This window comes from Parasteatoda tepidariorum, chromosome 5, assembly GCF_982258835.1.
Source record: "Parasteatoda tepidariorum strain Cologne lab strain chromosome 5, Ptep-v5.0, whole genome shotgun sequence".
NCBI lineage: Eukaryota > Metazoa > Arthropoda > Arachnida > Araneae > Theridiidae > Parasteatoda > Parasteatoda tepidariorum.
The window spans coordinates 97,979,766-97,994,641 of NC_141759.1; the positions used below are offsets into that span (position 1 = coordinate 97,979,766).

The 14,876-nt window shown below is 26.6% G+C and overlaps 2 protein-coding genes across 2 annotated transcripts in view; one reads left to right on the forward strand and one right to left on the reverse strand.

The window, feature by feature from the left end:
* Positions 1-1,174: 1,174 nt before the first annotated feature.
* On the reverse strand, positions 1,175-11,282 carry LOC107454375 (magnesium-dependent phosphatase 1). The gene is made up of 6 exons (XM_087164590.1): positions 11,054-11,282; positions 8,700-8,760; positions 7,865-7,975; positions 7,048-7,155; positions 2,924-3,009; positions 1,175-1,393 (listed from the first exon to the last, which is right to left on the reverse strand). Exons 1-6 carry the CDS (start codon positions 11,088-11,090, stop codon positions 1,314-1,316), a joined length of 483 nt encoding a protein of 160 aa, XP_087020716.1. The 5' UTR covers positions 11,091-11,282; the 3' UTR covers positions 1,175-1,313.
* A 109-nt stretch (positions 11,283-11,391) lies between these two features.
* Rrp4 (exosome complex component Rrp4) overlaps positions 11,392-14,876 on the forward strand; it is a 28,845-nt gene continuing 25,360 nt past the window's right edge. The window contains exons 1-2 of the mRNA XM_043044183.3: positions 11,392-11,656; positions 13,104-13,208. Of these exons, the coding sequence (XP_042900117.2) occupies positions 11,541-11,656; positions 13,104-13,208 (221 nt within the window). The 5' untranslated portion in view covers positions 11,392-11,540. The remainder of the gene's footprint in view (positions 11,657-13,103; positions 13,209-14,876) is intronic.

Below are 14,876 nucleotides of genomic sequence, written 5' to 3' on the forward strand. Positions count from 1 at the left end.
TTGCAGACAAACTTTAATTTACAAAGATGATGCTGCAAATTGGCTCAGAAAATACTGCTACTGAGGTTACCACTATTTAACCAGCATAAAGTACCTGAATTATTCCAACTATCAAAACAAAATTATCCAACCACTATGACATAAGTTTTTCGGGGTAATACATATTTTTTGGCTTAATGTATGAGCCCTAATTAGTGTTTTATAATGTGCAAACAATTTAGTTGGCAAGAAGTGATTTTATACAATTTGAAACAACTGAAAATTAGGATTTTATACGCAAATATTTTTACCTTAATTTCTTAAGCAAGTAACTCTTGTTTGAAACATATATATAAACACTGTTCCAATAATTATAATGTTACCATTAAAAAAAAACACATATACACAATTTGTCCAGAATATATGAAATTTTATATAAAAAAAAAGGAAGGAAATAATAAAATAAAAGTATATGGTAATTTTTGTCTACATAGTGCATGTTTTGTATGGGCAGACAATCATGCCTTATTTGCCCAAACTTAGAATATGAATATTTAAAAAAAAAAGATGCCATATCTGAAAAAAAATTTATTAATATGGAATTTCAGTACATTGTTTTTGTGCAAACATAAAGAATTAAAGTATCATTACTGCTTTAAAAAAAAATTTTTCTTTAGAAAACAGCCAACAATAGGGTACACATTATGCTACTAAGTATACAGCACCTTTTCATGGTAATAAAATTAACTGCTAGTTATATGGTAACTTGGTAATATGATGGTTATCTGTTATTAGTAGTAGTATAGTTTATAAGAATTGTTACTATCTACTAGAATTAATCATCATGTAGTATTATTTATAAAAAAGTTAACTATGGTTATTTTATTTTTATTCCATAAAATGCTTAATTACAGGAGATAAAAAAGTTAATTATGGAATTGTTAGAAAATATATAACAGTTGATGCTCAATCTAACTGCCCTTGTTGTCCAAGCAAAACTAGACACAATAAAAGATCACTTTGTTACGAGTGCATGAAAAAAAATATTAATATTTTTTTGGCAAATAAAAATTATACTGATTCTAAAAAAAATTTTAGATAAATTTTAAAGCATTTCTCCACTAAAAAACTTGCCCCTTAAATACTAAAAAACATGACTTCGAAAGCAAGAAATGAGGGAAAGCTTTCACAATAATATATGAAAAACCAGCTTTAATATACTAATATCCACTCTATTTATGTACAAATAAATAATTATGAAATTTTACACATAAAATGCAACTGTAATAACATAATAACAATCAATATTTTAGTAAAAAAAAAAAAAAGCATTGCTAAGAATTTTCAAAATTTTTTAAGGCATCATCAACTAATTTCTGAGTAACACCATCTGTCACCAATATACTTTTTACACCTGAGAATAAAGAGAAATATGAGGTGTTTTACAATAATGATATAAAAAACAAATATAAGATAGAAATATAGAATTCTAGCTATAATTAGAAATTTAAAGTCAGAGAAATATTTTTCCAGTTATGGTTAAGTGGTTATGCAACCCCGTAACAGCAAAAAAAAAAAGCTTTCTTTTTAGAATTTTATTAGCAAGATAATGGAATGAAAGAAAATTCTATAAAAATTAATTTATCAAAAGCAATACAAAATATTTTGTCGCAGAATGGCAATTTATCAATAGATCCTTTCTTTTTGAAGTGTACACAGGAGAAGTAAATAAGTTATAATGAAAAAAAATCTTTGAACTATTAACTCAACATTGTAGTCCGTGGATCGAGATTCAGACAGAAAGTGAAGTTTATTAACAAAAAGCAAACAACACATACAAAGTTAAAAAGAACGCTATCTGGTGGCATAAAAAGAAAAAGACTTCGTAGCTATTCTTCCCAGGGAATGACAACAATCTCCCCCTGCGAGAAGGATTTTACTTTTTAACACAAATAACAATATACACATAAAAAAAATTAATTCTCTTAATATAAATTTCAAATTAAACTTATTTTTTCCAATGAAAAAATTAACTTCTCAAAAGTTACAGCTTTAGTTAAAAAATCAGAAATATTATCATTAGTATTCTTATAAACAGTTTTCAATATTTTATCTTCAATCATATCTCGCACAAAATGAAATTTAAGATTTACATGCCTGGTTTTATTAGAAGATCTTCCCAGGGAATGACAACAAATATGATACCCCTGGTCATCAGAAAGAAAACGAACATTATTATATATGATTTTTAAACAATAAAAGCTCTAAAATACCACCCCATAATTACAAGATTTAGTTAAAAGCTGGAAAGTGTTTAACATTATTACTTTTTAAATAGATCTCATAAAAGATTAAAACTTTTTTATCTTAATTATTTGTTCATGTTTGTCTGTAGAATGAAGGGCGATAGCCAGCCTATTGAAAAAAATTAAATAACCCTTTCCTATGATGGTAAAATAAATCACTAAATAAAAAAGCTAAAATAAAATAACACTAAAAAATAGCATATTTCATTATTCTTTTTTTCCAAAATGAAAAAAGAATGGTGAATAATTTCTGAATCTAAGTAATAATAAAATTATACAGTGGACTCCAATTATTTTATTGCGATTTAATCCAGTCTTCTAGGGCATTGAAAATATTATGGTAGCAAATAAAGTGGGTTTTTTCACCAGTCTTTAGTAGAAGACAATAAAAAATATTATAATATTGACTATTGTTACATAATTGAACAATATAAAGTTTGTCTACATCTTAAAGAGTGTGATATATATATGGTGTTGAATTTTATATATAATTGAATAGAGTGATATTATAAAGTGATTTATTCCCAATCTCTCATTTTTTTCTCTTAATTTTTTGACAATGAAAAATATGATAGTATTGAAACAAGTTAGATATGCAACACCACAATTTACAAAATATTTCATGAAAAAATACAAACCAATAGCGTTTAAATCATGTATATTTCGATCTTCATCATCAAAGAATAACATTTCCGAATAATCGACTCCTGAATCTTTCTTAATCCTGTGAAAAATCAATTAAGTTATTAAACATTCAAAAAGTATTTTTTAACCCATAAAAACTCACAAAATAAAGATAGCCAGAAATTAAAAGTAAAACTTAGAAATGTAAACACAAAAATAAACTGGCAGAGATAAATATTCACGCGTTTTAAGGAGTCAGGTTATTCCAGAAGCTAAGCAAGAAGCATTTTTGAATTCTTTTCAGCAGAACAAAGGGATAAAACAAAATTTTTAAAAAGTTGTTTGTTGTATAACTAGTGAACAGTAAAAATTAACCAAATTATACAAAACGAAATGACAGCTGTACAAATGTTTTACGAAGCAGTTCTTTTTTGAAGAGTGTACTTTGCAATTTTAGTTAGAGTGAAAAACAAAATATTTTTTTTTTATTACATACATGAATAGTTACAGAAGTAAATAGGAGTTTTTTGATAAACAACTTTTAGCAAGAAAGGCACATTTAAAAAAGAAATTCAAAATTTCCATAGCAAACATCCACATCATTGCTTTTGAAAAAGAAATGAAATAATTGTATGTCCAAGGCTTAAATACAATATAATTTAAATTTGAAGTTAACTTGAGAAAGATTTTCCCAAATTATGAGATTGGCTAACTTGGCTTGAAATATGCTTAGTCTTCTAAATGCACACTGTGGCATATAATTTCAAATTTAAATACTTAAATACTATTTGTGCTTGTTCATAAAACTAGGGGTGCATCAATTTAATATTCAGGAGCACTCAAAAGACAAGAAGTTGTCTAACCTTTTAAATAAACTAAAAATGAAAAATAAAGATTGAATAAAACTTTTACACAACAAAAAGTCATTGTTACCCAACCATAACTAAATGCTTTAACATCTTACCTGGATGATTAGTCCCTGGAAATTCCATTTTTTAGTAGAAATTAACCTTTACATGTTTCTATGCGCATAAAAGTTTAATAAAATATAATTAAACTATAACAGAATGACATTCCTCATTGTAACAAATTATAAAGTGACCTAAAAATATACTGTTATATCTAATAAAATAATTATACGTTTAACTAATAATAGTAGATGTTTATTGACAATAATGTAATAAATGATATGTTTCAACTCTTGGGAAAATAATAATTTATATTATAAAATGTCCAAAACGTTTTATCTTTAGCAGTAAAAAGAAATTATAACATTACTATATGGAGTTCCACCTCCTCCACATAATTATTAGATACACTTGTTTTATTCCTTTGTTTTCATATTTCCCCTTTTTCATATTACTAGTAATGAAGAAATTCCACATTTCTTTAGTGCCAGGCAAAGGAATGCAAAAAACTCAAAACAAAAATGAGCTTGAAAAACAATTTAGAAGACTATTTTTAAAATATCAAATTTATTAACAACAGCTGTGACAACTCTAACCTTAAACATGAATTATAATATTTGCAATGTCCCATAAGTATAAAATAGTTTACATTAATATTGTTCATGATCTTGCTAAAAGAGATGTCAATAAACAAATACAAATTCTATTGATAAGAATAGTAATAACTACGAAGAATTTAATCAAAAAGAATTTAACTTATATTTAATCTTGCTAAAAGAGAAGTCAACAAACAAATAAAAATTCTTCTGATAAGATAGTGATGACCCCAGTGGCAGAATTTTTTCTGGCTTTCTGCGACAAAACTCTCTAGCACTAATATCTTTCTGCAATGTACATTCAATAATACCAAAGATGAATGTTACTAATTAAAGGTAATTAAAACGCTGTGTTTAAAAAAAAAACAATACATGGGCAATATTCTCGCATATTGTTGGAGGGCGCACTAATTATTTCCTTTATCGCATTTTGCAAATCATCATCACATGAAAAAAATAATTCAACATAATGAAATCTGTAGCAGTAATAAACAAAAAACAGATCGACGATGAAATCACGCGAATCGGACTCTTCAGAAAGGTGTTAATCAAATGCAATGTTCCATTTTCAGATTTGATTGTTGTAGAAAATAACACCGTATGAAAAATATTGGGTTTTAAGAACAATGTGGAAATCAAAAGCAATAAATGCCCAAAAAATTGATAAAATGATTGCCTTAAAAAGTAAATGATCAAATGCGTAATTCGAATTTCCCATATCACCTACCTGAAATACATCCGGACATCTAAACGCCACGTGAAAATCAATGTCAATAACTGATGAAAATACAATCAAAATGGATTAACGATATCGGCATTAATTGAGGGCTTCAAAAAGTGATTATTTAAATGCGCAATTTGAATTTTGCGTGGAAATTTCTGATGAAAAACAAACCAAAATTTTTTACTTCTCTAAAGAAAAATCTTTCTGCAAGAACTCTGTTAAGTTCTGCGACAATGTCGCCATGTCGCCGCGATTCTGCCACGGGGGTGATGACTAAGAAGAATTTAATCAGAAAGAATAATCTAATTTATATTTAAATGACTTTCTCTAAGAGTCTATTGAGTTCACTAGATATTTCTAACACTTTATAACTTTATGGGAGATTAAATCTTCCATATGGTTAACCTACTAATTGGGTGTATTAGTTAAAAAGATTTTTAAGACTCTGTATACAACTAAGAAAAATATGCATGCGTTTCCTTACAAACAATTTTATGTACTATTACAAATTATTCAACAATATACTTTATTAATAAATTACATCTGGATTCACAAATTTCAATATCAAATTCATTTAGCAAAGTAAATTAAAAAGATAATGCATAAAAATTCAATGCACTATTTGAAGTAGTTTAGCCGTTTTGAAGTAGTTTGAGCATGGGTGCAAGTTGGAAAAAAGGTCAAGACTGAAAATTTTTTGACTGAAATACCTAACATACACAATACCCCATACCTGCCAACTTTTAATCCCTTCCATTATCATTTTTCCCAGTGGTATTAAATTAGAATTAAAACTTCAATTTTAAGCAAACAAATATGTTGTATATAAGCAAACTTAAGTTGACAACCATGATAGTAACGCATATTAATATATGTGCTTAATTTTTGTAAGAATAGTGGTGATCAAAATCATTTAAAAATTAACTTTATAAGAGAAAAAATAGTATATATTTACTACCACTTTAAATATGAAAACAAAATCTTCCGGAAAATCCGGAAGAGTTGGCAGGTATGATACCCCCTCGACATATGCAAATTGCAAACTATCTAAGAAAGCCTTACCATAATACATCAAGTTTAAATACTGTACAAAAAATATTTATTCATCTGTCTTTTGATAAAATAACAACAGGACATAAGAAAGCAGACCAATAACGTAGACCTAAAAAATATTTTTAAGGACAGAAAAAAAATCCGATTTTCGTCTTCAAGTCAGTCTTGTTCCCGTCTTACTTCCGTCCGCGGACATTTTCGAAAGACGGAAATCCGTCCTGGGGACGGAAGACTTGCACCCATGAATTTGAGTAGTTAAGTAATTATCCGTTTATGAATATTCACTGTAGAATCTTTGTGGAATAAGAAGATAATAAATTGTTATTTGGCTCTTGATTTCAGGTATCCAGTTAATAGTTTTGAACAATTTCAATATTTTTAACAAATAAATTAAAATTTATTTTTTCAAATGTTATGTGGGAATATAAAATTTCATTTTAAATACATAAAATATATTTAATTCTAATCAAACATAAAAAAATTGGAAATATGAAATTATATTAGAATTTAACATTAGTAATAACACTTATACTCTCTAAGGACTTGGTTAAAAGTTTAACAGAGTACAAATTAGAGCTGCGTTTTCGAAAAGTTTAGAGTTGGAGTCAAACATTTTAACTCCTCACAGCTCTGATTCTTAGTAGTAAGGGATTTAAAATCAACTTAAACAAAGAGATGCTACAGTTACATGTAAATGTAGATTTTAGGACACTAAAAGTTTAATTTTCTAGGTTGAGCTTTTTTTTTTTCAGATTTAAATCAAATTTACACAAAATTCAAACTAAAAAATATGCTTTTTCTTAACATATATTTATTGCAAATATAAACACAATACAACACAAAATTATTAAACTTACTTTTGAAAATGAGTAGTCTTTTTTCCAGGGTAAATTTCTTGAAAGGTAAAAAACTTGTTCCAGTCAAATAACTTAAGCAACTCTCTCGCCCCTGCTGGCCATTCTGTTCTAAAAATAAATACAATTAATTAGGAATTAATTAAATTTATTAATAATTCTTTCAGAAATAAAACTTTAATAAATTATAATTTTTTCCTTTTTTAAAAAATGGCTGAAAATATATAATATTAAATATGGAATATAAAAATATTAAAAAAAATAAGTTAAGAAAAATTTAAATCTCAGAGTAATTATTTATTAAAAATAAGATTTTTATAAGATTAATAAAAAAATAATAAAATGTTATAAATTCTGTTAATGTTCAGTCTTAATTAAAAACAGTGCTTAGCTGTGCCAAAACATTGCACAATTAATTTACATTCAAAACTACCTTCAAAATTTCAAATACAATATTTATTTTAACTTTAAAATCCTCACCCAAAATTAAAATTCTTTATTTCATCAAAAATGCATATAAAGGTTTAATAATTATTCAATAACAAGAAAACATTAAAATAAAAAACAAACTTAAGATACTTATTTCATAATACCCTAATTTTTTACTGTTTTATTTATTTATTTTGCTTTAAAAGAAGTCTAGAGCAAAATATTACAAAATACTTAACTAATTTTTTACTTTAAAACGTGTATTAGCTATTGTCATTGCTGCAACAAAACACTTTAAAACCCTGTATTAATGGTTATTGAAACAGAATTATATTTTCATAACTTGACATTAATTTAAATTGACAATTTGAGATCTTAGGTAACCTCATACCTTGAAGCAATTCCAAGTAAATAACCATCATTTTTTAACTTTTTTAATACTTCAGGGACATCTGGATAACACTTAACCTTTTGACCAGAACCATCAACAATTTGATTATGCCTGTTAAAATAAAATTAAAATGAGAAAAATTAACATTAATAGTATGATAAAAAATTTCACATAATTGTAAATGAATATTTACAATTAATACAATAGACTAAAGGGTTATTCTAAAATATTTAATCAATTGTAAGGCTCCACAATAAAATTAAATATTTTCAAGTTTAAATTTGAATCTGTAATGTTTCTGAAATAATAATATATATTTTTTTTTTATAAGTTGTTACTTTTGTTTCATAGTTGGTGATTTATCAATATATAAAATGGCTAAAAACAAATTCAACACCGAGTAATTAATATTAAATTTAAAATAATCTGGTTACATCTTAATCACCAAAAAGACTGTGAGAATTAATATAACACAGTAACTGAAACATTTTGGTTGGGAGAGAAATAAAGTAGCTTAAGGAATAAAGAGTTAAAAATAGATTTTGATATTTAATTTTGCAGCAACAGTAAATTAATGAGTTATACATTCATATTGAAATAAAAAATTAACCGTTACATTGATTGTTAAGGAAAGAATAAAATATTCCTCTTCATTTTTTTAAGATGTTGATAAAAGTTAAATAATAATTAGATTCAATTAAAATTGGATAAAGAATGATTAAAAAAATTAAACCTATAAATTAAAAACATTTTAAAAGCTAGGAAATATATTTTAATGCCCATAATGGTATCACAATGACATAAATTAATAAACTATCATAATAAGCAGTTTTACTTGTCTTTTGTTAAAGGCATCCTGACGTGAGTATCAACCCAAAATGGCCACAATGTGTAATCTAAAAAAAAGAAAGAAAAAATTTATTTTAAAACTATTAAATATCACATAAATTTTGAGTAATTTAAGAGTTTATATTATTTTATAAAAAAAGTTAGATTATAAGAGGAGGTAAGATTGTTATCCCTGTTTCAAAATACCGATATCACTAATATAATAATTAAAACCCCAGGACATTTTGGCTCAATCAGAAAATTTTGAAGGACCATTGCAACGATAGCTGACGCATCAGCAACAGTATGCTTCTGATTGTGCTTACATTGAAAAGCAGCTAACAAAAATTTTACTTGGATAGGCAACAATCTGGGGATTATCTTTCGTAGAGACACAATCAAATACTCTCCGTATTAAGCTCTATATTTCACCGTCCATTCCTAGTCCATACCTAAATGTGGTGAACTTAAGTGGTCAATGTGAGTGGAAGGGTTGGAGAGAAATTTCTTTTTTGAAGTGTTAGTTTTATACCTTCTTTTCATCCTGTCATGGTGGTCTCAAGAAGCGACATTAAGGCTAGAAATTATGACATGTTAATTCCATAGAATCAACAGGAAACTTGGCATTGGGACTCTTTGTATTACTTGTAAGAGCAGATTTTAAGAGCTTGGAATTATTCTTGGAATTATTCTTTAAAAATAACTAGTATAAAAGCTTGGTTAAATGTTTCAGAGAAGGTATATGAAAGTATGAACGACTTCAACAGTCGATGCTAAACTGAATTTCCTGATAATACTAATTATATACATGAAGTTAATTTGATATGTTATGTCACTCAGTTGATTAAAAGAATATTTTGTACATAAATACTACTGAACAGCCGACCAAATTTTGAAATTGTGACTACAAATGTTCAACTCGTAGCTTTGACAGTATTGTTCAATTGATGATAGTGATGCTTTTTTTTTACCAGACAACAATAAGACTTGTGATTTTTTAAAGAAATAAAACTATTTCCAAGTCAGCAAATGTTAGTTAAAATTAAGAAATGAAACATTCAATAGAAGTATGCATTACTTACTCTAAATTGTAAAGAGGAAAAATTTCATAAAATACCTTCATAAAAGTGCCAAAAAGTTTTTAAACTAGCAAAAAAAAAATTTTTTTTTTTAAATTTATAGTTTGCCTGGGAGTCAAAATAAGTCTTATTCTTCAAGTTGGTTTCATACTGGAATTTAATTTTAAAGCCCTTTGCGAGGTGCTAACCTGGTTGTCAACCAGGTAATCAAATCGAAAAACTTTCCTTGTAGTGCTAAACAGCTACACTTAAGTTTCAATTAGGGATGTAACGAATATTCGGCCACTATTCGGTATTCGGCCAAATAATGAAGTATATGCTATTATTAATTATTTAGATTTGTGAAAGCCTTATTGTTGGCATCAAGATATTTAAAATATTACAAAAAATACATCAAGTTGTAAATTTTTTTTAAATATAGAAAGTTTAAAAAAGAAAATTTGTTAATATTTATTTCATTTTTAATTTAAAATTTGAAAATTTTTTAATTACAAAATTATTTTTAAAAGTGAAACTTTTTAAAAAGTAATTTTCTGAGTTTTAATAATTTTTCTGACAAAAAAGAAAATTAAGAATACATTTAACAGTAGTAAGTAATGAGTTCTTATCTTAAATAAAATAGCATATAAATTACAAGTATAACTATAACTAAAATATGCTATTATTAATTATTTAGATTTATAAAAGCCATATTGCCTTGTTATTGGCATCAAGATATTTAAATTATTACAAAAAATAAATCAAGTTGTTAAAATTGTTTTAAATATACAAAGATTAAAAAAGCAATTTCGTTAATATTTATTTCATTATTAATTTAAAATTTGAAAATTACTTTAATTACAATGTAAGTTTAAAAAGTAAGTATTCGGCCTAAAATTTGGCCGAATATTCGGTATTCGGCCCCATCACTATTCGTTACATCACTAGTTTCAATATGAAACCTGCATTTCTAAAACATTAAATAGCCACAAGATGATAATTACAAAACACTGTTGGTTTTAATTAATTGCAAAAACCGCAACATAAACTCTGCGAATGTACTTCAAGAAAATAAACTTCCTCTTATTTGTGACGTACTGTATAAGAAAACGAAATTAATTAAATGTAACTTAACTTTAGACTCACAAACGAATATATGTTGCAACTAGATTGTTTCATAAAAATTAATACAAGACTTTAAATACTATTGCGACACTTTATTATCTATTTTAATAGTAAAATAAACAATATTTGTTTTTTTCAAATTTGATAAAGCAACAAAATAGTAATGATAGTACTTTACCAAGATCAAACACAATAACTTTTGCCGTACGCATCATGCTATAATTTCTAAATTAGACTAATTACAGCTTACAATGAACGACAAAACTGGCGAATTAATCTGACACAATTTTTTTTCTTACAATACTATAGAGAACAGTTCATGGAGACTACAGTATCAACTAAAGACTGGAGCTTCAACATCCAGGGAACAGTTCTACCAGTTTTTATTATTTTGTTGATGTCGGAGAGCAATTCCGCAGCATTTGTTAAAGTAGGATTTACTTATAGCTTGGATGTTGAACCTATTTAATCCTCAGCGTTTTTCCCCTTGCAGCGAAAACATTTAACTGTTGAATAAAAGAAATTCAAACCTGGCAACTTCAGTAGTTTGTTTATTTCTTTTTCGCGAATAATTTGTGTTGGGTTTGATAATATTTTTTTTAAATAAAACTAATTAAATTTTTTCTGTATTTAATTTATGAGAATCTTCTGAAGTTAGAAACAAAATGTTTGATATACGACGTTATAGGGACGAAGATGAAGAGGACAAATCCCCTGTGCTGGAAAATAATTTAATTGTGACTCCAGGCACAGTTATTTCTTCTGATGAAGGATTTATGAGGTTTGGATTTAAGGAAAACCTTTTTTTAAGTGGTAGCTAGTAAAAAATAGTTTTATCTGAATAATAAATTAATCATATTTTGAATATACTGCTTTAATTTGTTATTGCCAGTTATGTGAATAAGTTAAACTTAGGTACTCTTAAATTTAGAATGAATTATTTAAAATCTGTAATGACTCGAGAATATTTTCGTATTGCGTGCGTAAACTGCAATCTTCAAAGTGCCAAAAGAACAAATCAATAAGGAAAGAAAAATATCTACTACCTTATAGTCTTCTAAATTTCTACTACCAAATATTCTACTGAACTTCATTACTTAATTTAAAATTCAACTCTTTTAGTGAAGAAGACTCATATAACCATATCGCTAAAAAATGGTCCAGTATCTCTAAGAGAAACTAGTTTTTTTTTTATTTTGCAGTAAATATGATAAAGTCACAATAATTCTATAGTGCAGCTTTGTGGAGAACTCCTCCAGACTGAAAGTCTGGGGCTGTCTGCTGCTATGGTAACAAGCGAGAGCACATTTTTAATGGGTGTGAAATGGAGGAAAGAAGGTATCAATTAGTTTACTGTCAACGACCTACCCTAAGATGCAAAACTATTTACCCCACACCCCTATTCGAAGTGACCTTTCCTCGTAACCATAGTACGTGCCACAACGCAAGACGGGTGTCTGGAGGAGTTCTCCAGAGAGCCGCACTGTAGACTGTCAGCTCCTTAGTATCTTCTTTCACTTCCAAACTTTTACAGCTTTTGTCAGTACCTGATTATATGATACAGGCTGCCAAAAGAAATTACGACGCCTATGTTCCATTGCAAAACAGGAGATTTATTTTAATCATGTATGGAAAGTTTTTTTTTCTTTAAAAAAATATTTTAAAGGTAAAAAATAATTTTTCTTTATATTATCAATGTAGAGAGTAAACTATTCTGTGAGTTTATTAAAAACTTAGCTTAACTTGCCTTTTTACTAACTGTATTTTTCTATCATTCGAGGAAATAGTTATAAATATGCATTTAATAAATTGGTAATATTTTACTGATGAATCATCTATTAAACAATAGAAAAAAGATCACCTGCTCAATATCACTGTTTATTTTTAACTTTATTTTAAATCTTGGAGATTTTCATATTTTCTCCCTTTTCCTACATTTGGTTTTAATCTATAAAGCATTCACAATTTTTTTTAATTTAGGTATATTTTTGTATCTTTAAAAAAAAAATTTCTAATGTTTGTTTATTTTAATAAAATTCAAAATAAGTGCAATCTAGATTATTTTGAGACTTTTTTGTGGTTTTCTTTATTGCTTTCCTGTAATAATTAAATATACTTTTTCCATTCATTAATAATAAGAATATAGAATAGAATAGCATTACTATAATAGAATAGAATACTTTATAGATTGCATTACTTATCAATATTTATTTATTGCTGAATTTCAGAGGTCATGGAACATGGATTGATGAAGAGAATAAAATATGTGCTACAGTAGCTGGTACCATAGAAAAAATTAATAAGCTTTACACTGTGAAGCCTCAAAGATCAAGGTAAAGATTTATTGTTTTAAATTTCTTGCTTTAAGTTTTTACAGATTTCTATAGGTAAAATTTTATACATAAGTATACATATTTTTAGCTTATTTCATCATCCAACTCTTCTAAAGTTTTCTTAAAGCAGATTTCCTATTTAACCATTTTCTCTTTCTTGGGATAGAAGACCACTAAATTTCGTTTTTTTTTTAAACTTTTTTTTGAAGAAAGAGACTTGGAACAACAATATCATCCTTTTTTAAAGGCAGCATTTTTACATTTAACCAGAATTATATCCATTTATTACATCCGCTAGTCAATATAAATTTTGACCAATGAATTCTTTATTCAATTTGTTTCATTCTAATCAAGCATATTTCACTGGCATATGTGTTTGAGCTAAGTTACATTTGCTAAAAATGTCAGATAAGTAACGTAACACCAATAAACACAACTTAAAATCAAGCATGAGAAAAAAAAAATCCTAACATAATGCTAAAATAAACAATAACACAAATGTTTTTATTTATTTTGGTTACACTAGGTCTTTTTTCTAATTTATTAGAATTAAGAAGCAAATAACAAGGTTTACTATTTTCTACATGCTTGACAGTTTCATATATTTTTTATTTTGGATTATTCCAAATGTAGGCTGATATCACAACTCATTAGATATAATTAGGGTATACACAGTATGGCCACAATTGTCGCCAAATTTCACTAAAATCACATGAAAAGGCCACAAATTTGTCGCTTTGAAGTATGTGTGGAATTTACAAAATAATAACAACAAAAAAATGTTTTTTTTTTGCAACAAAATCCATGCATTTAAAAAAAAATTATTGTACTAATTTTTTTTTGTTTAATGCATGGTATGGAATTTCAAATGTGTGGTATTCAAAAGAATAACAGAGAGTGCCTATACAAAAAAAAAAAAAAAAAAAAAAGATTTTAAATGGTGAAATTTCAAATTTATATGTTTTGCTGTGCTTTGGATTCATGTACTGACATTACAATGGTTCATCACTAAAATGATATTTTTTGCTCTTTTACAATTGACTTAATTCATTAATTGACTATTTAAACTATTTGAATTAATTGAATTGATTATAAATAATTAATTAACTATTTAAAGTCATATAACAGCATCCTAATTTCTATGTTGAATCTACTTATAAATATTATTTTAGCTTTTTTGCACTTTTACTAATCTTTAATTTTTATGGGCTAATGAACCTAATTTATTTTAGACTGTAACATATGGCGATTAATAACTTTTGACTTGTACTGTGAATTATGGAATTGTAAAGTTCATTTTTTTCTAAAGTTAAGCTACCATAATGAGTTTTTGGACCACTTAATAAATACCTCAGTTGGCCTAATGGACTACTAAATTTTCATTGCTGGTGTGAAACCTAGATATAATGCTAATTCAACAATTAACATTGTATTTCTCAACTCATTTATTTGTTTAAAATAATCAGTACAGATAATTTTCAGCATTTGTAACGGGTTTTCTCCAAATTTATGTAAATACAGAAAGTTCCTTATTGTTTCAAGGTTATCTGCAGGTGCTGGCACTAGTTGTGGTTCTGTTTCACTACCTTCATCAGTATCACTAGCTGATGCAACTATTTTCATTTCTTCAATCAATCACTAATTTCAACATTTTCATGTGGTGTTTTG